This window comes from Heterodontus francisci, chromosome 29 (assembly GCF_036365525.1).
Source record: "Heterodontus francisci isolate sHetFra1 chromosome 29, sHetFra1.hap1, whole genome shotgun sequence".
In the NCBI taxonomy this organism is placed as follows: domain Eukaryota; kingdom Metazoa; phylum Chordata; class Chondrichthyes; order Heterodontiformes; family Heterodontidae; genus Heterodontus; species Heterodontus francisci.
In genome coordinates, this window is record NC_090399.1 from 36230639 (window position 1) to 36254272 (window position 23634).

General features: G+C 44.8%; 1 protein-coding gene across 1 annotated transcript; it reads left to right on the plus strand.

The window, feature by feature from the left end:
• Nucleotides 1-218: 218 nt before the first annotated feature.
• Nucleotides 219-20836, plus strand: LOC137345761 (probable G-protein coupled receptor 139). The gene is made up of 3 exons (XM_068009018.1): nucleotides 219-743; nucleotides 13218-13801; nucleotides 19950-20836. The coding sequence occupies exons 2-3, from the start codon at nucleotides 13735-13737 to the stop codon at nucleotides 20834-20836; spliced, it is 954 nt and encodes a 317-aa protein (XP_067865119.1). The 5' UTR covers nucleotides 219-743; nucleotides 13218-13734.
• Nucleotides 20837-23634: the final 2798 nt, after the last annotated feature.

The window sequence follows — 23634 nt, forward strand, 5'->3', positions numbered from 1 at the left end:
TGCTTTGTTTAATTACTGGTTAAGTCTTGTTTCATAATAAACTAATAATTTTCTTGTTTATTTAAGAAATCTGGTTGGTGTATTTTATTCTTGGATAAAGCGTAGACTGCATCGGTAACTGGGTAAACAAAAATGTATGTTGTAACCTCTGGAGAAGGGTAACTAGAAAAGGCAGTGCACTCCTCCTACCTCAGTCATAACATCCTGAATAAATGTTGTCATCCGCTTCCATATTTGTTCACTGTATAGATTGATGCGCGGGATGTGGCTGCCGCTGGCGAGGCCAATATTAATTGCCCATCCTTAATTGCTCATTGAGAAGCTGGTGCTGGGCCTTCTCTCTTGAAGGAGCTGCGATCATTTCTGGCGATGGAGTTCCCACAGTTGCTGTGATAAAGGGAGTTCCAGGATCTGACCCAGTTGTGCAGCCTTCCATGGCGGAAGAGACTGTAAGCACTCCCTCTCTGTTTTCACAGTTGAAGACTGGGTGACTTGAATAAGGGAATCTGAGGAAGAAATTGCCAGAGTAGAAAAATAATCTATTTTGTTTCATATCTATTTTAAACAAACAAAACAATCTGCTTGCTGCAGCTGGATGGCCACAAGCTCCCACTGGTGCTGTTGGAGGAGACAGATACTTTTGGGTCACTCTTGTCCCCTCCTGGATCCTCCTTGTCAACAATAGCGCCGTCGGCCAGTCTTGTTGCCCCTCAGTGGCCGCCATCTTTGAAGGGCATGAAGAGGTAAGAATTTTGACAAATAAACTTCCAAATGGGACTGGATTAAAATACTGAACATTCCCAATTAAGGAAAGACAATTGATCATTTAAAAACCATTATTCCTGTAAGAAATCTTACCGCTTTAAGAAATAATACTTCTCAGAGTAATATAGAATTCTTACAGAAACAATTGACATAGTGTGAAACGGACCCACAGAAAAACTGTTTCCTTTCTCTCTCAAAAGGGACAGAGAAGCAGCTCCTAACACCAGGGTCATCACTGGTGGAAACAAGATAGGGGGAGAAGAGCAGGACATTCCTAAGGGGGTCATATAGAAGCCCCTAGACACCATAGACCTAAGCTGATTTGAGGGAGGCTTCTCGTGCCTTGTTTAACCTCTTATCCATACAAGTGTCTAATGAAAGTGAACATTTAGCCTCCAGTATGAAGTAAACTGAAAGATGACCTCAAGCTGAAGTGATGGACAAGGGGGAGGTGACGACCCCTGACACCTCGGCTACCTGTCCTGTATTCATTGGTTACAAGGGATCGAACAAGTGATTAGCAGAAGGTGAACTACCAGCCCGCAATAATAAGGTTTATCAATGGATGCTCGAAGGAGCAGAAATAGCAGCACCTGTCTCAGCTCACTGGAGGAGGTGAAAAAACAGAGAAAGAGTGAGAAGAATAAGAAGAAGACGAAGAAGAAGAAGAAGAATTCTGCCCTTCCAGCTGCAGAGATTGGTTGTAAAAGACGATCACCCCAGCTGCAAGAGATCAGCTCACTCATTTCTCCGGGATTGATAAACTGTTCTCATCTGTCACGGGTTGCATGCCATTTCTGTCTATTTAACTTATACATTATCTAAACTGTTGCTTCATAATCAATTTAATAAACTACTGTAAAATGAGTTATGAGTTCTTGACCACCTATATTGGGTATTGTGTGCATCCCGAACTTAAATCTTACAAATTGGTGTCAGGAGTGGGATTCACAGTGGTCGGAATCATAGGCTTGAGTTGTGAGAAGCAACAGCTTAATTAAATGTATGAGACGGGTAGAAAACATCAGGAGAGTTTTGGTTAAGTAAAGACAGAAGTACAATGGTGTTGGAAATCACAGGGAACGGCTGATAGATAGATTGACGGTGAAGACAGGGGCACCGGGAGTGAGAGATATACTGGGGATTGTAGAAGAGTGTGATGGGGATTACGAGTCCATTCACGGTCGGCTCTCTGACGAGGTTCAGAAAAGCAAACTTAAGTTAAAAAAGGGCCGGGATAAATTGACCGATGGGACACATTTATTTGCCTCACAGTTAAATAGAAAAAAATAAGAACTAAGAGAGAAAGTGGGTAAGTTACAAAATGAAAGTGAAGGTTGACAGGACAGCATTGCCATCCTGTACAATCAGTTACACTGGGAACAGGAAGCACATGACAGAGTGCGTTATACAAGGAAAAAACTAGAGCAGATACTGGAACAAAATATTGAATTACAGGCAGAAAATACCAGACTAAGTGAGGAGTTAGAAGATGCAAGAGGGGCTTTGAGGGAGTTAGTTCAGCAGCAAACTGTCACCTCCCCTGAAGCAGACCATCCCCTTGTTTAACTAAAATCCATCAACTCCAGGTACAATCAGCCAACAGCGGGCAGTGGTGGCTGCTGTCTCCAAAACCAGAGCAGAGACCCCGGCCCTTGTTGGGACAATATAGTTGAGAACCTCACCCCCTCTGCTCCACCTCTCCCATACAAGACAGACAGGAAAATACTAGTGTGTGTGGTTACTCAACCCAGGGCCATGCCAGAGTGGGGGAGAGGGGGCGGTGAAGAACTGTCCCAATCCACCCTGCTCAGAGCAGAGGTTACAACTGCACACAGGCCCCTTTCCCCCAGCGAGGTCAGGGCCCTGAGGGAAGCATTAGTGATAACAGTGGATATGAGCACTGACCCCCTCCTCCTCATTCCAAAATGGGACATTTTTAAGACCTCACACCCAGAATTATAGAGTGATGACTTTAAACAGATCCTCCTAACTGCATGCTCTCAAAAGTTAAAGCAGGAGATGGACTGGGACACTATGGCCAAAGGATCACTCAAGGAGATAGAAGCTGACCTATGAAGTGCCCTCGGGGAAGGGAACATTGATTTCCATGAAGTCCTTGTTAACATCAAACAGGCCCCCATTGACAGTCTGGGTGTAAACACAGAGAGACTCCATGACTGTTTCCATACGACTCGAGAGGGGGAGGACCAAGAGGATGATGTTGATACATATTGTGATGCCCCATGTATGAAGAGCTTTTTCCTGAGAGGACTCCAGCCAGCAGTCTGTAATGGGTTGGGTGTTTATAACACTTAAACAGTGACCTGGGATGATTTGATCCTCCATGTCGGTACAGTCTGGGGATAGGTCTGTGGTAACCTCCCTCGAACACCTGTGAAAGCTAAGGTAGCAGCCATCGAAGGCCCCTTTCCCAGTCAGGAATCTGGACCTCCTAAAATCCCCATGTGGAGAAGGAATGTCCCAGTGTGTTGTGTTAACTGTAACCCCTTGGGTCATTACACTCACGGCTGCTGTAATAGACGTCGCGGGACTGACAGAAATAGTGAGCCTTATTCCTCTCCTCCTCCTCAGCACTCAGCATTGCTGAGTCCCAACCCTGTCGAATAGCTACTAGAGAGAATGGAGGCAGCTATAGAGGCAATGCGAATTGGAACTGGGACCCGGCCAGTGGCTGCCGCAGTGTCTCAGTCCTCCAGGCCAGTAAGCAGCCTCCTCAGTGACTCCTACTGGTCTCCCTGGGAGAGGTGGTTTCCTCTCTCCAATGTAACGGTAGTGAGAGACCGCTAGTCTGCACTGTTGATACCAGAGGCCGTGTATTCACAACCCATAAACATGTTTATGGAAACATGACCAACCTCGAAGATATTAACAGACCGGTACATGCTCCTATGAGGCAGTATCCTTACACAGTTGAAAGTTTACTGTATATTTGAGCCACTGCCCAGTCATTGTTAAAGCAGAGTGTTGTTCACAAACATCAGAAATTGAAAAATTAGTTTGAGGAAGAAATTTGGAAACAGTTGGAGTTTAATCTAAAATACTGTCTTCCCTGATGTCAATGTTTTCCTTTGAAGTTGATAACGTTGCCACTGATTTTGTTGTTTTCAATTCCCAAGAATAAAAAAAAACTTGTCGATGTTTAACAAGGCTCTAAAACTTGGGAAACCGTCTAAAATAGTGCTTGGTTCATCTTTGATTGGGAAAAAAAAGTTACGTAAAATGACGCATCTGGGAATGTTTTGCTCCGTCCCCTTGAAAACAAGCGCAGAAGTTAACCATTTGTGCTGACAGCTGTGTTTGCAAAAATTTTATTCACCACACAACATTTGTATTGCTGAGTGTAAATTCATATATTGGATATTGTTGAATTTATAAGGTTCTAAACTGACAGATATGATTGGATAAATTAACCACTGGACTCTGAGACAGAATCACAATGGATTCTTTATGTATTGTTGAACAGATGACGATGGTTTCCAGGATCACATGAGGACTGATGCCACAGCAAGAGATCTAGCAATTTTTAAAAAGAATTTAAGAACTTATTTGCAGACATCGTGGCCGGAATTTTATACCACCCCAGTGAGCCGGATGGTATAGAATTGAGCAGGAAGCTCCGAGATGCCTTCCCGACCCGCTCCCGCCTCCGCCCCACTTTACGTGGGCCGGGACGGGAGGGTGCGAGAAAGGGTTGCCCGCCTCAGGCCAATCAAGGCCCTTAAGTGGCCACCAACGGCCACTTAAAGGCTTTCGCCTACCTGTATGGTGATTTTACCCGTGGCAAGCGGGTGTACGGGAGACGTGAAAGGTCACCCAGTGAAAGCTGGCACCTTCCAGCACCCCGGGGGTAGGCCCTGACAAACGGGCACAGAGTGCCTGATTGAGGGCCGCCCCCACTTCCTCAACCATCCCCAAGACCTGAGACGCCCCTTGCCCCTCCCCTCAACCATCCACCCTTGCCCCACCGGGACGTGACCAATTTCCCTGGCGAGGCAACCCTAACATACCTGCATTCCTGGCTCCATGTCCTCGGCTGGTCTGCAGTCCCAGCAGGCCACCGCTCCCGGTGGTGTTGCTGGGGCTAAGAGCTGTTGACCCGATGATTGGCCGGCCGCCCAATGAGGCGGGACTTCCTCCCTCAGATGGGAAAAATCCTGCCTCAGACCAATTACCGTGAAATGTGGACTGATCCCCGTGCTGGGTGGAAGTAGTGTTCGCCACCGACTTTTATGTCAATGGCCAGCTCCCGTCCGCCCGGCGTAAAATCCAGCCCAACATGTCACAGCATAGTGACAATTTGGACTAAAAGGTTTTGCTTTTCAGAGATTTGGCCTTAAGCCATTCAGGCCATTTGTTTTCTTCCAAGACAGAGTGCTTGAGAAAGGGAGATATTGAAGCCACCTCGAAATATTAAACCGTCAATCCTGCGCATAATTGTTTCTGAGATTTGAATCAATTAAAATAAATTGATCGTAGTAGCTATTTCAAGCACTCAAAGGGAAAATCTGCATGAAATTTAAGGAAATAATCAAATGGTCATTCAACAAAAAACTGATGGAAAATCAGACTAGGTCATTCCAGAGTATCAAAAAAAAAAGAAAGATGATTTTGGGAGAGATTAATTGAACATTGACAAAACCTGTCAGTCCAATAACACTGTGATTTGAATATGGGATAATTGTGAAATGACAAAACATAAGATGCAGACAAAAATAATGTGTTAATGCCTGGCACCACTGGGGAATGTATGATTTTTGTTAAAGATATTTTGAGAATATTACATTGGACTGTAAAGTTTCTCCAGGGCTCATGAATGTGATAAAATAGTAACTAATGGGATGTGTAAAACTGGATGATAGGAAGTGATTGAAGGTTATTGAAAGAGACAAAAACATCAGATTCGCAAATAGGAATTGGGAGAGTCAGGGAAGTGTGGTTAAGAATTGAACTTGATGCTTTCTCTTGGAGATGACTGTGTCCTTGTCTATAAACTCTTTAAGAGAAATGCATTTGATAGTCTGGCCAGAACCCAAACATTGGTATCATACAGGAGGAGATAAAGAAAGGTCTTCAGATAGACAGTCCCCCACCCCCACTTAATCTTTTGATAAGATCACCGGAGATTGAAGAATGTGTGATATGACACTGGGACACAAGTGTAAGTGTGGAAATGTGATGTGTTACGTGTGAAGTATTTAACATGCAAAATGCATGGTAAACCTGCACTGAAGAATGGGTCTCAGTCATGCTCAGCTACTTGACAACTTGAAAAAACATTTTAAAACATCAAAGCACTGACACATAGACATTAATAGCATGCCAATAATTTAGAATTGAGTGAGATGATCCGAATGTGGGGAACACCAATCTAAGTCACTAGTGATCACATTTTACTGGAAACGCTTTACATTTATTCTTGGCAGTAGCTTAGAAATATCTAGGTTAGTTAAAAATCAATTGTGAGAAGTCAATAAGGATATTTCCTTCTTGGTGGGTCTGGGGGGAAATTGTAAGAAATGGGACCTTTAATAAATGATAGTTAAAATAATAATATAGAATTCTTATTGAGATAGTTCTTTCCCTCTCTTATTAAGAAAGATTCTGCAGCAGGCAGCTAGGACAGTGTGAGCCTGTTATCTCTGCTACATGACTCTAGTACGGGCTCTGAAACAAGACATTTCTAAAGTTAATAAGATCAAGCCTTGTACCCTCTCTGGACAAGTGTCTGGCAGAAGTTTACAAACAATACCAAGCACGAGATAAGGTGAAAGGTGACTTCGGGGGGGTCAGACTGATGGACAAGGGGGAGGTGACGACTCCGGACACCTCGAGTACCTGCCCCGTATTCATTGATTAGAAGGGTTTGAATGAGTGATTGATGGAGGGTGAATAACAAGCCCCCAATAATAAGGTTTATCAATGGATTCTTGGAGGAGCAGAGACAGCAGCTCCTGTCTGGCAGACGATAGGGAGCTTCCTGACACTTGGGCTAACTGGAGGAGGTGAAAAGACAGAGGTGGAGAGAGAAAGAGAGAGAGAGAAGGAGAGAGAAGGAAACTTCCCTTCCAGCTACAGAGATCAACTGCAAAATCATCTGTCACTGATCGTATACTTCTGTCTATTTCGCTTATGCATCAAATCAAAACTGTTAGCACCTAATAACCTGAATAAGCTACTTTAAAATTGCTCATAAGTTCTCGAACACCTATTTTCGGTAATTTGTGAATCATGAAACTAAATCTTACACTGTGTACCAGGCTTGAGGGGGTGAATGGCCTCCTCCTGTTCCTCTGTAACAGGCCCGTGGGACAGAATGGCCTCCTCCTTTACCAGTGTATCAGGCCTGTGGGGCTGAATGGCCTCCGCCTGTTCCTGTGTGTTAGAATATGCCTGGGTCCCAAAATTAATCTGTTGATCAGAATTTGTGTTAACAAAGATTATTCAGAACAAAGTAAGTAGCAACTATAGCAGACATGTTCGCGACATCCCATGTCAAGGTGCGAGTATCGGATATTAGCCAGAAAAATCGAAGCACCCAAGCAGCACCACTTAACTCTTTGGGATTGTCTGGGCCATCCTGGCCCTTCTGTAAAATTAACTGTCCAACAGTTAAGCCATCAAAACAGCCATTATAAAGGTTTGAAGCTTGGCTGAGTAGAAAAGCACTTCAATACACATTCTGAGCATCATGGGATAGAATTCACAAAGGGTGCAGAAATATCAGGAGATAGCCCTTTCTTGCAGGAGATCACATAGAACAGTTGAAGGGACAACATCGGGAGAACACACAGGACAGATGGAGGGACAACATCAGGAGAATACACAGGGACAGCTGGAGGGACAACAATGGGAGAACACACAGGACAGCTGGAGGGACAACATCAGGAGAATACACAGGGACAGCTGGAGGGACACCAATGGGAGAACACACAGGACAGCTGGAGGGACAACATCAGGAGAACACACAGGACAGCTGGAGGGACAACATCAGGAGAACACACAGGACAGCTGGAGGAACAATATCAGGAGAACACACAGGAGAACTGGAGGGACAACATCGGGAGAACACACAGGGACAGCTGGAGGGATAACATCAGGAGAACACACAGGACAGCTGGAGTGACAACATCAGGAGAACACACAGGAGCTGGAGTAACAATATCAGGAGAACACACAGGACAGCTGGAGGGACAACATCAGGAGAACACACAGGACAGCTGGAGGGACAACATCAGGAGAACACACAGGGACAGCTGGAGGGACAACATCGGGAGAACACACAGGGACAGCTGGAGGAACAATATCAGGAGAACACACAGGAGAACTGGAGGTACAACATCGGGAGAACACACAGGGACAGCTGGAGGGACAACATCAGGAGAATACACAGGACAGCTGGAGTGACAACATCAGGAGAACACACAGGAGCTGGAGTAACAATATCAGGAGAACACACAGGACAGCTGGAGGGACAACATCAGGAGAACACACAGGACAGCTGGAGGGACAACATTGGGAGAACACACAGGGACAGCTGGAGGGACAACATCAGGAGAATACACAGGAGAACTGGAGGGACAACATCAGGAGAACACACAGGACAGCTGGAGGGACAACATCAGGAGAACACACAGGACAGCTGGAGGGACAACATTGGGAGAACACACAGGGACAGCTGGAGGGACAACATCAGGAGAATACACAGGAGAACTGGAGGGACAACATCAGGAGAACACACAGGAGCTGGAGTAACAATATCAGGAGAACACACAGGACAGCTGGAGGGACAACATCAGGAGAACACACAGGATAGTTGGAGGAACAATATCAGGAGAACACACAGGAGCTGGAGTAACAATATCAGGAGAACACACAGGACAGCTGGAGGGACAACATCAGGAGAACACACAGGACAGCTGGAGGGACAACATTGGGAGAACACACAGGGACAGCTGGAGGGACATCAGGAGAATACACAGGAGAACTGGAGGGACAACATCAGGAGAACACACAGGACAGCTGGAGGGACAACATCAGGAGAACACACATGACAGCTGGAGGGACAACATTGGGAGAACACACAGGGACAGCTGGAGGGACAACATCAGGAGAATACACAGGAGAACTGGAGGGACAACATCAGGAGAACACACAGGAGCTGGAGTAACAATATCAGGAGAACACACAGGACAGCTGGAGGGACAACATCAGGAGAATACACAGGACAGCTGGAGGATCAACATTAGGAGAACACACAGGAGAACTGGAGGGTCAACATCAGGAGAACACACAGGACAGTTGGAGGGACAACATCGGGAGAACACACAGGACAGCTGGAGGGACAACATTGGGAGAACACACAGGGACAGCTGGAGGGACATCAGGAGAATACACAGGAGAACTGGAGGGACAACATCAGGAGAACACACAGGACTGCTGGAGGGACAACATCAGGAGAACACACAGGACAGCTGGAGGGACAACATTGGGAGAACACACAGGGACAGCTGGAGGGACAACATTGGGAGAACACACAGGGACAGCTGGAGGGACAACATCAGGAGAATACACAGGACAGCTGGAGGATCAACATTAGGAGAACACACAGGAGAACTGGAGGGTCAACATCAGGAGAACACACAGGACAGTTGGAGGGACATCGGGAGAACACACAGGACAGTTGGAGGGACAACATCAGGAGAACACACAGGAGAACTGGAGGATCAACATTAGGAGAACACACAGGAGAACTGGAGGGTCAACATCAGGAGAACACACAGGACAGTTGGAGGGACAACATCAGGAGAACACACAGGAGAACTGGAGGATCAACATTAGGAGAACACACAGGAGAACTGGAGGGTCAACATCAGGAGAACACACAGGACAGTTGGAGGGACAACATCAGGAGAACACACAGGAGAACTGGAGGGTCAACATCAGGAGAACACACAGGACAGTTGGAGGGACAACATTAGGAGAACACACAGGAGAACTGGAGGGACAACATCAGGAGAACACACAGGAGAACTGGAGGGACAACATTAGGAGAACACACAGGAGAACTGGAGGGACAACATCAGGAGAACACACAGGAGAACTGGAGGGACAACATCAGGAGAACACACAGGACAGTTGGAGGGACAACATTAGGAGAACACACAGGAGAACTGGAGGGACATCTACAGCTTTTCTAATTTTGGGTTTGCATGCAATAGGTTGAATCCATTGTGAAACTAACAGTTATTAGCGTTAATAGTGTTATTAGTATTGATATCTAAGTAATAAACTAGCATTTGGACAACACACTTAGCCTGAATCATGAGGAATCATTTAATGGTGTTTTAAAGGATTTCCTAACATACTGACATCCCTGGGTGGTCCTCGAGTGAAAGTGTTAAAAGAAGTGCAAGTTATATTGGAAGACATGGTTCTGAGGGGAGTGGCATGATTTGTATCGAAGTGAAATAAATTAGTTGACGACCCTTGTTATAAAAAGGGAGACGTTTGTAACTAAGTGAAATAAATGAGTGGACAGTCTCTCAGTCTGAGTTACCAGTTGAGTACAGGAGGTAGGTGCCATGGTAGAAGAGTTAGTCAGTACTATTCAGAAATATGTGGACAAGAAGCTAGGAGCAGGTAAGTCATCAGTGCCTGAGGTAAACAGTCTGGGATAGGGGTCAGAACTACACCAAAGGTTAACAGAAGGAAAAGAAAATGAAACAGCATGATTGGAACACCATGATTATTCTGTGGTAAATGCAGAAAATAATCAAATTAAAAGATAAATTAGAAGGACAAAAGGGAGTGGTGGAGATGAACCAGAGTCAGCTGAGTGAGATTAAGAAGCAGTTAGAAGACAAAAAGCAGCGTTGTGAGTCTCTGTCCGGATCACTTTAGGAAGAGGGACCGAAGAGGTGAATTATTCCAGTTGTTTTTAATTTACCCTCTCTGCATATGCCTGACGGATTGTGTCACAGTAACTACCTGAACTTGTTTCACCTCATGTTAAATGAAGTGTTCGGGGAGATGCAGGTGAGGAACCACAGGACAGATTGGAGGAGCCCTGACTCAGACATGGGTGAAGGGCTGAAGGTCCAACACAGGTTAGCAGAATGGGTAGGGATAGGAGTCACCGCCAGTGTGGCCGGCCTGAATCATATAGATGTCGAGTCTATATGGGAACATGATGAAGTCATGTGGAGGCAACTGAAGGGGCTTTTAACCAAATTAAATGACCAAAGTGGGATCTAATCCATGAACAAGGTAAAACCCTGTTATCCACCCGAGAGATAGTAGCGGCCATGCAGTTCCTCTCGGATAAGGTCGATGAGATTATTGGGGAAAACAATGAGGAGTACACACAGCAGAACATCACCAAAGCAGTCACCTGTAGTATGGATGGAAACTTTGTGCTTACCTTTACTACAAAAAGGATTGTCTGACCTCGAATCTAATTGTATTCCTGCCTTTGTCAAGAATCACCACTTGACCACCTGGCTTGGAACCAATAAGATGGAAGAAGAATATAAACACATCAGACGGCACGGCCTGACCTTCTTCACCCCTCGAGCTCACTGTCAGTGTAGTAACGGCCTGGTTCCAGTGATAGTCCCAAACAATGTGAATTCTACAGCACCTCCTGTGCTGTATAAGGTAGAATCCATTGGAATCATTGAACATTCCCATGATGATATTATCTTTAAGGAATTTCAGAACCATCCTCAATGGTTGATTATCAAAATGAACACATGGTTAGTCTCAGACTTGGAGTGTTGCTGACAAGTTGGAAACGAGAGGGTGTGTAGGTGTGACATGTACCAGCATACTATACCCATATGTGGGTTCACATTGGATGAGCATTCTTCAAACTGCACAGTCACTGTAAGCCGTTGGAGTCCCAGTCAGACAGGAACTGCCGATGTGGACAGAGGAATGTATTGCATTACAACCGGTGCCTGACACCTACACCATGGGGAAACCCTCTGCTTCGTTAACAGCCCCATTTTCTGTCTCTCCCCAGTTGAACCGGTCAAAGTTGGAGGAAAACTGTTATTACCAGTTCACCTGCACAACGTTACAGAAATGCAGTTGGAGCTGCCCCTTCAGGAGGAAGCCCGAAGGTCAATGTCCACTTTGGTCATCCGATTCTTCCCTTTCGTTGAGGTGAAGTCAATCCTTCAACGTACAACTACCTCACAAGAACATTTGGTTCATATGCAGTTGGATAATAAAGATATCGAGAAAGGAATCAAAACCTCAGGAGACCACAAATGGTGGGAAATGGTATATAATGTGGGACAATCCATCTGAGCTCATTTGCTTGCTTGTTTTTTTTGCTGTTCCAGTTGTGTTGACCATCACTGTCATTATTGTTTGGATACGTATAGACAGCGTGCGTCAATGGTTGGAGGATCAGCAGTCGGTCCGGCAAATCCTGTCTATTTCTGGGGCCTTTTGGAGGGTCCCCATGAGTATACAAAGCTCACACACAATTAGTAGAGTCTGTAAAATTATTATTATCTAAGTTGGTGCTGTGTAATTTGTAAGTTTGTAGACTCAAGGTGATCAGGCTGAGAGCCAGTTTAAAACTAAGTTTCACGAGGGGGGCATGTTAGCATTTGCCTGAGTCCCACAGTTAATCTGATTATCAGGATCTGGATTTGTGTTAACAGAGATTAATCAGAACAATACAATAGCAACTATAGCAGACATGTTGGCTACATCCCTTATCAAGGTGCGAGTATCAGATATTAACCAGAACAATGAAAGCACCCAAGCAGTATCAGTTAATTATTTGGGATTGTCTAGGTCATCCTGGTCCTTTTGTAAAATTAACTGCTCAACAGTTAAGTCATCCAGACAGTCATTATTCAAGTCTGAAGGTTGGGTGAGTGAGAACTCACTTCAATTCACATTCTTAGCAACATGTGATAGAACTCACAAAGAAAAGGTGCACAAAAATCAGGAGACAGCCCTTTCTTGGGGGGAGAACACACAGGACAGCTGGAGGGACTATATCAGGAGAACACACAGGACAGCAGGAGGGACAACATCTATAAGTTTTATCACTTTGTGTTTGTGAGAAACAGGTTGTACAAATCTATTGGATAACTGTAATAGTTATTCACATTGATAGTATTATTACTATTGGTGTATGAGTCATAAACTTGTATTTGGACAACACACTCAAGCCTGAATCACGAGCAGTCATTTAATTGTGTTTTCAAGTATTTCCTAACACTGTGTAACAGCCTCGAACAGACTAAATGGCCGATTTCTGTTCCTGTGTGACAGGCTGAAGGGGCTGAATGGCCTCCTCCTATTCCTGCGTTAACTTTGGTTGGTCAGACATGGTGTAGGACAGTGAATCTCTCTGGTTAATCCTGTCTTTGTCCTGTGTCTCCTCCCCACTCTCCCCTCCCCAGGAACAGCTGAAGACTCTTGCCAGTGACATGGTGAAGGACTCCCCAGAGTTTCACTGCCTGCACACTCAGTTCTCCATGCTTTACAATGAGAGCCTGCAGCTCAAGGCCCAGATGGACGATGGCCATAATCTGCTCTTCACCACCCGAACCACAGTTGAGTGAAGGACATCACTGAAACAACATGAGATCCAGAGATGGGACTGATGATGTTTGAAAGAACAACCTCATTGCTGGAAGAATACAGCTTCAAATTTTCATTATTTAATTAATGTGATCAGAATTGTCCAGCCTTTGGAGTTTTCCAAATCAATCTCAGAAATAAATTCTATCACAACACCGACTAACCTGATGTTGTAATCTGTTTGTTCAATTTTTAAAAAAACATTTTGAACAATGTGGCAACCTCAATATCCCTGGGGTGATTCCACAGGGTATAAATTACAGGTTCTGGCAATGAGTTACCTCAGAGTTTAATACGGAGGGATTGCCCGCAGCACGAAGGGACACCACACAGAAAATGGATCGAACAATCGACAGCATCTTGAAAATATATTACCCTTTCCTTGCAGTCATTGGTGTTCCTGGTGAGTGACCATAACCATTGAAGTTGTGTAAATCTATGTGTGAGCTGGTCTCTGGTTTTACTCTGTGACTGATAATGTTAAATGCTGATCTAGTGGTCACCATTATACAGACACCCGATCAGTGATATAATTTCCTTATGCCAAATAACCTGAATTATCTCTGCAGTTTTATTCCATTGTCTCAGCTGATAATAAACCTCTGTTTGTAACTGACAGACTCTCTGAATTATCAAGTTATTGCTTTTAGTGGAATATTGTGTAATGCTGAATTAGACCTCAGTGATGGTCACTCTCTGAGTGAAGGTATTAGTGGGAGCATCAGTCAGTGTAAAATCAAAATGAGTGTAGGTCACTAACTTGAGTGGAACACCTGACCTCAGTGAGCATGTATTACTGGGAATATCTGTCATTGTAAAATTGTACTGAGCGTGGGTCACTAACCGGAGAGGAACACCTGACCCCAGTGACCATGTATTACTGGGAATATCTGTCCCTGTGGAGTTGTTCTGAGTACAATTGTATGACCCATTTCTATTTGGAAATCAATGTTTCAGGTGTCCGATCTCTGCACTCTGTTACAGAATTTCCATTTTTTGTGGTAAAACTTGAGAATCTATATTTTTTAGAACTAAGAAAGGGTTTTCTGCACATTGAAACATCTGGAGATAGCTGAACTTTATGGATGTTTTTTTGAAAAAGGTTTTGACCAGTAAACAAATACTGGAAAACAGGTGATTTCCAGTAAACATAACCAGGTGTTTTGAATTACGGGCTATTCTTTGTTGTTACAATAGAGAATTTATGACTAGCATGAAATTTGCCTGGAAGCATCTGTTTCATTTTGAACTGTTAAAAGCCAGTGGGTTTGGACGAAAGCAGGCTTTTGAAATTTTATATGGACCTACCAAGAGTTCAGACGAAAATTGTTACCTCTCTTTGAAGAATCCCTGTTCTTGATAAGCAAAAGCTTGTATGAAGTTGTACTGTTGCCTCCTGTGTTGTTGAAGACATCCTGAATGCTTGCAGAAGTCTTGCATCTTAAAAAAGTACTTTGCATTAAATGTGTAAGCACTGACACCTCTGTTGCTACACTTCTGATGGAAGACCTATGTGAAGCCTTGTACAGTTGAATTGTTCATCAAAACCGATTGTTCATCAACCTGCCCTGGAAAGACTCCAAGTGGCAGACAACTATTCAACTTTGGGGCACCTCGCCAAAGCAAACGACTTGCATCTCCGCTTTTCGTTAATTTTTTTTATTCCATCTATTTCTTTGTAGCAGCTGTAAACAAAAATCTATTTTTCCCAGCTAACCAGTTTTTAGGTGTGGGTGAGGGCAAGGATATAAAAAATACGGGGCTTTAATATTTCAATTCACATAGGTTAAAACTTGTTTTTATAATAACGGATAATTTTGTTGTTTATTAAAGAAACCTGGTTTGGGGTGCTTCATTCTGGGGGCAAATAGAGTATCTAATTGGCTGTTTCGGTAATTGGCAAAATTTATTCATATGCTGTGACCTATGGAGAAGTGGGACACAATTAACAGTGCATTCCTCCCAAATCAGTCGTAAAAATTCGATGAAGCTGCCTCTGTGTTTTAACAATATAATTGTTTGCAAAGTGATTGTTGCTGAGTTTTTGGAACAAATGTATGAAGTGAAATGTCTTGTAATTGCTTTGTCTCTGATCGAAATGCTCCAACAGACACAAACAGCAGGACAGCACTGTTACAGCATTCTAATCCTCTGTATAATGACATTTCTTACTCTGAGTATAGTTACTGTCAACACTTTAGTTATTTTAGTGATAATTAATCCCCTTCCCCCAACATGGTTCTGAGAATCTGTAGATCATGAGTGGTGAATTTTATTATCTGTCTGTTACACAGGATGAATATTGGGCTGTGTTTATTGAATCGTCCACTTCTGTAACTGATTATGGTTTGATAGATCAGTTCTTATCCATGATTAAGAGTCTCAAAACATGTAACCTGTACTAATCCCTGCCCTTGGCTCAGTGAGGTGTGTCCCTGTGAGGAGAGACACCTATAACTGAGAAACAGACATATCGGGTTTTCAAAATACTTAGATCAGACTGAGGGCAGTAAATAATAACATTAGTAAACTGTCAATGATGTAATAAATAGAACACTTATCTCAGTTCTGGTATCATTCTGGTTAAAGTAATTCCACCTTCTCCAGTGCATCAATATCCTTTCCGAGTCCATATTGTTTATGTAAATGGTGAACAACAATGTCCCCAGCGCTGATCCTTGTGGAACACCACTTCCCACCTTCAGCCAATATGAGGAAATCCCTTTAACCCCTACTCCCTGTTTTCTGTTTCAGTAGCCAGCTCACTGTCCATTCGGCTGCTTGTCCCCCAATTCCACTTGCTCTGAGATTAGTCATGAGTCTGCTGTGTGGTCCCTTATCGAAGACCTTCAGAAAATCAATGTATATTACATCATCTGTGTTAGTCTTATCCACGCTTTCTGATATTATTCAAAGAATTCAATAAGGTTGGTCAAGTACGACCTTCCTTTTGGAATAGGTGTTGACATCCGCTTGTTAAATCATGTGTTTCCAGATGTTTCTCAGTTACATCTTTGACTAAAGATTCCATTATCTTTCCCATCACTGACATTGTGCGAACTGGTCTGTAGTTTTTTGGACTTATTATATGTTTTGATGATTATTAACGACAGGTAATCATGCCTCTATCTCTACCTTTCATTTTTAGTATGTGTAGATGCAATACATCTGAACCTTAGAGTTTGCTCTCTCTCTCTGATTACTTTATCAAATATCTCCACACTTTCTACCGTCAATGTCATGAAGTTTTTCATTGAATTTATTCACTATTCTTTGACAGTTTAGTTCCTCCGCTCAGAGATCTCACTCCCTTCTCCAGGCTCTGAATCCTCATCCACTGGGTCATTCTGGTCACGACTGTCCCACAACACACATGACTTCTGTTCCTTCCTTCTGAGCTCGGAGCTGTGCTGCAGAATTCCATTTGCATTTCTGTCCATGTCACTCAGCCCATCTCTGCTCCAAGGTCCAGTAAACCTGAGCTCTCCTTAAACTCACAGTGGATGGGATCTTGCCTGTCAGACACTATGAGGCATTTCCCGGCCAGTTTCCCTCCACCATCTCCTGCTGGGACATTCCGTGGGCCGCATTTGGAATTGATTTATTTTGGTTCATTCACTCGCCATTCCAGCTGAAGCTCTTCTCTTCCTCACTGGCTCTTGTCTGGGAACAAAAAGCTTGGAAGGTTCCTGATCCTGATCCCTGTGCAGGGACAGGTAAAGTATAGGTGTGTGGATCTCGGGTGTAAACACTGAATTTTTGCACACACACAAATGTTGTCACTATGGGAGCTGTATGGATCCTAGCTGTGCTGCCTTTGTGTAGGATACATGGACCATTCTTTGTTCCAATCCTACTCAGCTCCCCTCCTTCACATATTTTTCTGATACTTTGATGACTGTGCTGGTGTCATTTCCTTCTTTTGCCTTGAACTGGAAAATACAGTAAATTTGCTTCTAATTTCCATCCCTCCCTCGTCTTCACACGGTCCGTCTCTGACACTTCCCATCCCTTCCTCAACTTCTCTACCTCCATTTCAGGGGATTGGCTGTCCACCAATATCTACTATAATCCCACCAACTCCCACAGCTACCTTGATTATACTTCCTCCCACCCGGCTTCCTGGAAAGACTCAATTCCATTCTCTCAGTTTCTCCACCTCCGTTCCATCTGTTCTGACGATGTTACCTTCCACACCAGTGCTTCTGAAATGTCTTCATTATTCCTCAGCCGAGGATTCCCCTCCACTGTGGTTAACAGGGCCCTCGACCGTGTCCATCCTATTTCTCACATTACTGCCTTCACCCCTTCCCTCCCTGCCAGAACCACGATAAGGTTCCCCTTGTCCTCACCTTCCACCCCACCAGCCTCCACATTCAACACATCATCCTCCAATATTTCTGCCACATCCAGGTAAGTCCAACATCAAACATATATTCTGCTCCACTCCCTTCCCCCCACTCATTGTGACACCCTGATCCACTCCTCAATTACCCCAAAATCAGCTCCTCTTCCCCAGGCACCTTCCTGTGCAAACACAGGAGATGTAACACCTGCCCTTTTACCTACTCCCTTCAAGGCCCCAAACACTCCTTCCAGGTGAAACAGTGATTTACTTGGACTTCTTTCAGTTTATTAACAGTATTCACTGCTCACGATGGAATCTCCTGGACATTGGGAGTGGAGCAAACACAGATTGAGTGATTACTTTGCTGAACTCCTCCATTCAGTCTGCAAGTGTGACCCTGAGCTTCTGGTCACTTGTCATTTTAATTCTACATCCCAATCCCACTCTGACCTCGCTATCCTCGACTTTCTACACTCTTCCACTGAAGCTTAACGAGGAACAGCACCAGCTTTTGCAATTAGGCATTTTATTGCCTGCCTGACTCAACACTGAGATTAAAAACTTTAGATTATAACCATTGCTCCCACTTTCTGGGACGGCCTGTGCTGGTAATGGAGGATGACTACACCAGAGTCACTGGGAGAGGAGGGGGTGTGGGCTGGTGCTTGGGGTGGGGATCCCCTATTGGTACACAGCTGGCAGGCTGGTCCACACCCCTGGGGTCTACCCACCATTCTCCATCACTTTTCCAGGCCACTGGAGCCTTCTCCTCTTTGCCAGATTTTCCATGCTCCCCTCTCCCTCTGTTATTCTGCTGTAACCACTTACACCTCTTCTGGACCCATCCTCTGTTTCTTTAATTGTCCCATTCACCTTGCACCATCATCCCTTTTATCATTGAATCACTCCTGCCCTCCACCCGATCACAGACCTTCCCTTTTATTCTTTCCTCCTCCTATATCCCACTTTTCACTGACGACATGATTGTTTTAAAACTGTTAGGCTTTCATCGGAACTGGAAATTATTAAAGATTATCAGCCTGAAACATTAACTCTGTTTCTCTCTCCACAGATGCTGCCTGACCTGTTGAGTGTTTTCAACATTCTCCTATTTTTATCAGATTTACAGCAGTTTCAGTATTTTGCTTTTACTCCAATGTTTAGGCCTGGATATTAACAGGGGTGAGTGACATAGGTGCGGAGTGGAGTTTCAGAGTTTTAACTCCACAGACTGCCTCTTTTATCCTTGACAGGCTCCCTGCCCTGAAGTCAGCCTGATTGTCAGGCTTGGCTTCCAGTTGGGCAGGGCGGACTCTGGAGCAGGCCTCAGGACCAGGGCGGTCCAAATGCTGACTCCGGTGTTTTGGGAGAGATGCCTGATATCGGGGGTTGTCCAATCATCATCTCCAGAGGGGGAGAGACTGGTGACATCTCAGATCACTGATCTGTCGATCCCCAATCCCGGGCAGGGGTCTCCTATCCTGCAGCGTGGTCCGAGTCTGGGGAGGAGGAGCGTGATGTGAGGGGGAGGGGGAGGAGGGAGTGTCTGATACAAGACCTGATGGGTGGATGGATCTGGGACGGTGTTCTGATCCCAGAAATGGGGGTACGAGCCCACAGGTGAGATCTCATGCAGGGAGGAGAGTCCGATCTCAGGGTAGTGGGGTCTAATCTTTGGGGATGTGATCAGACCCCAGGTGTGAAGAGGTCCGATTTCTGCAGGGTCCAGTCCTAGATTTGGAGAGGCGGGCTACTATTGTGGTGAAGGTGGGGTGAGGTCACAGGGTGGGGGGTGGGGTGATCCCAAGGTAAGGGTCCTATCCCAGAGGTGGGAACTGTTCCAATCATCAAGCCCGGCTGTCTTTGTATGTGGTGTGGGGTATCACAGGGAAACACGGCAGATCTGAGTTGAACATGTTAAACTGATTAAATCAGAGAATTCCAGACTCATTCAAATATTTAAATTACCAACCTGCCTCCTGGGAGCGGTTGTCTGTCCATCCTTTTCCCGACTCTGTTAAACCCTGAAGGGGGCAGGTCAGAGGTCAGTTGGGGTCAGGGTGGAAATTTTTAAATTTTAACCACTGAGCCGCCCCCAACTCCCCTGTTTTTGGTGCTAAAATAGTGCCCTTAGTGTCTGGGTCAGACACGGAGAATGTTTGATCAGTAATTTCCAGTCTCTTTTCCCTTCTCTCTTTTACAGTTAATTTACTGGCGATTGTGATCCTGTCCCGGGGAAAATGCGGCCTCTCCACCTGCACCACTCGCTACCTGGTGGCCATGGCAATAATGGATCTACTGCTCATTATCACTGAGATCATACTGTGGCGGATCAGATATCATTATTTCCCGGGATCTTTCCTGAACATCACCCCTGTGTGTAGTGTTAACATTGTCCTGCTCCGTGCAGCCACAGACTGTTCTGTCTGGTTCACCGTCACTTTCACCTTTGATCGATTTGTGGCCATTTGTTGCCAGAAGCTGAAATCAAAATATTGCACCAAGAAAACTGCAGCTGTGGTTCTAGCAACAACCTGCATTCTGCTCTGTTCAAAAAATATTCCCTTCTACTTTAGATATGAACCTGGAGAGATAATTGACAATGTACCGTGGTTCTGTTGTACAAAGCCAAGCTATTATACTGAGCTTGGATGGGTGGGATTTTCCATGTTTAATAAGTTTTTAACCCCATTGATCCCATTCATTTTAATCCTGTTGCTCAACGCTCTGACAGTCAGACACATTTTAGTGGCCAGTCGAGTCCGTAAGGGACTGAGGGGTCAGAGCAAGGGAGAGAATCACAGTGACCCAGAGATGGAGAGCAGAAGGAAGTCTGCGATTTTACTCTTCAGCATATCTGGCAGCTTCATACTTCTGTGGTTGGTGTGCATTTTATTTTACTTTAACATCGGATATCACTTTGATTCTGATTCTTTTTATGTATTTCAACAAGTTGGATATATGCTGCACAATTTAAGTTGCTGCACAAACACATTTATTTATGTGGTGACTCAATCCAAGTTCAGAGAGCAGTTCAAGAGTGCGGTGAAATATCCAGTTACATCAATTATTCAATTAATGAATAAATAAAACAACTGACAGCAACCCAGAGGCAGGTCACAGTGTTTCCAGTTCATGAATGGAATATTTATCCCTAGACTTCCATCAACTGAATGACAGCAGGAATTGCTGGGGATGTGAAAATACCTCCAGCGGTGGGAGTGGGGGGAGGGAGAGACTAACACCACCCCCTGCAGGGCAGGAGAGTAAACAGCAGCCACAGTCTCTCCTCCACCTCCACTGGTTCGATTCTCAGCTCCTCACATCTGCTCAGAAAACAAAAATGTTCTTCCAAAAGTTAAAATGCTGCAGATGCTGGAAATCTTCTCGTGTGAATTGATTTTTTTTATGGAAACAATTTATTGAGTCCGTCTCCCTTCCATTCCCACCACCTGGTCACTGCCATCTCTCTTTCTCCGAGTCAGACGGTGTTTTGTGTGTCGCGGGTGTGGGGGGTGAGGGGGGCGCTTTGTATCAGGACAAGCCCAATCGAGGGACTAGGATAGGGAGTCGGGACCCGGGGCAAGGGAGTGGGGTCAGGCTCGATGCAGGATCCAGCAGCCCCTGGGCCTCAGCTTCATGGTGCTCTGATGGACGGGGCTGAGTCCCTTCCTGGCTCCCATGTTCGCTGATATTGTTATCAGTTCCCTCTCCTCAGATTCTGTCCCTCTCTCTTTCAAATCTCCGGTTATCACCCTTTCCCTAAAAAACAACTCTTGACCCACTCTGTCCTTGCAAACTAACATCGCATCTCCAAACTCCCTTTCCTCTCCAAAGTCCTTGAATGTGTTGTCACTTCCCAAATCCATGGCTATCGTTCCTGGAACACCATGTTTGAATCCTCCAATCAGGTTTCTGCCCCTGTCACCGTACTGAAACAGCTCTTATCAAAGTCACAAATGACATCCGATGTTACTGTGACAAAGGTAAACTTTCCCTCCTCGTCCTTCTCGACCTGTCTGCAGCCTTTGACACGGTTGACCACACCATCCTCCTCCAACACCTCTGCACTGTCGCCCAGCTGGGTGGGACAGGTCTATCATCAAATTTGCTGAATTTGCATTCTGTATTTATAATCACTTGGTAGGTCAGAACTTGAGTATTACTGAAAATAGAGACATGCTGTCAAAGTTTCTTGTCTTGAACTCATCAGGACAGATGCAAGAATGCCAATTTTCAAAGGGAGCAACAGTTTTTACTGCATGAGAAAAGCATGCTAATTGGTTGGCAAGTTGACTCTGGTTGCCATGGCAAACGTGCTAGAGAACTAATTTCTCCCAAGCTTTAGTTTAATTCAAATAAAGGCGCAACACCTGGACATGGTCCTTTTGTCTGAAGAGGACAGGCTCCTCTATCTTAATATATGTAGCTTCTAGCAAATGTAAGTTAGTCACACTGCAAGCCTAAGTGATAATCTTAAATTCATTGTTTGTGTAATTCTTAGCGCACTCAAGGATCTATCCTTGGTCCCATCCTATTTCTCATCTACATGCTGCCCCTCAGCCACATCATCTGAAAACACACTGTTAATTTTCACATGTACACTGACAACATCCAGCTCTACCTCACCACCACCTCTCTCAACTCTCCACTGTTGATAAAATATTAAACTGGTTATCTGACACCCAGCAGTGGGAGGGCAGAAATTTTGGAAGTTTGCAGACGACACAAAGCTGGGGGGATGTGGGTTTTGAGGAGGATTGAAAGAGGCTCCAGTGTGATTTGGACAATTTGGGTGAGTGGGCAAATGCATGGCAGATGCAGTATAACATGGATAAATGTGAGGTTATCCACTTTGGTTGTAAAAACAGAAAGGCAGATTATTATCTGAACGGTGATATATTGTGAAATGGGGAGGTGCAATGAGACCTGGGTGTCCTTGTACACCAGTCATTTTAGGAAGGCGAATGGTGTGTTGGCCTTCATTGCAAGAGGATTTGAGTACAGGAGCAAGGATGTCTTACTGCAGTTATACAGGGCCTTGGTGAGACCACATGTGGAGTATTGTGCGCAATTTTGGTCTCCTTATCTGAGGAAGGACGTTCTTTCCATGGAGGGAGTGCTAAGAAGATTTACTAGGCCGATTCCTGGGATGGCAGGATTGACGTATGAGAAGAGATTGGGTCGACTAGGCCTATTTTCACTAGAGTTTAGAAGAATGAGAGGGGATCTCATAGGAACCTATAAAATTCTAACAGGACTAGATGGGCGAGATGCAGGGAGGATGTTCCCGATGGCTGGGAAGTCTAGAACCAGGGGTCACAGTCTCAGGATATGGGGTGTGCCATTTAGAACCGAGATGAGGAGAAATGTCTTCAATCAGAGGCTGGTGAACCTGTGGAATTCTCTCCTGCAGAAGACAGTGGAGGCCAAGTCTTTAAATATATTCAAGAACGAGATAGATATATTTCTTAATGCCAAAGGGATCAAGGGATATGGGGAGAAAGCGAGAACAGGGTACTGAATTAGACGATCAACCATGATCTTTTTTGTATGGTGGAGCAGGCCCGAAGGGCCAAATGGCCTATACCTGCTCCTATTTTCTATGTTTATATGAAATTTCATCCATTTATGTACCGGGAAGGCAGAAGCCATTCTCTTCGTGCTGCTACAAACTCTGTTCTCGAGCCACCGACTCCATCCATCTCCCTGGCAACTGTCTGAGGCTCAACCAGACTGTTCACAACCTGAGATGAGCTTCCGAGCTCATATTCACTCCATCACTAAGACCGCCTATTTCAACCTCTGTAACATCTCCCGACTCCACCCCTGCCTCAGCTCATCTGCTGCTGAAACCCTCATCCATTCCTTTGTTACCTCTAGACTCG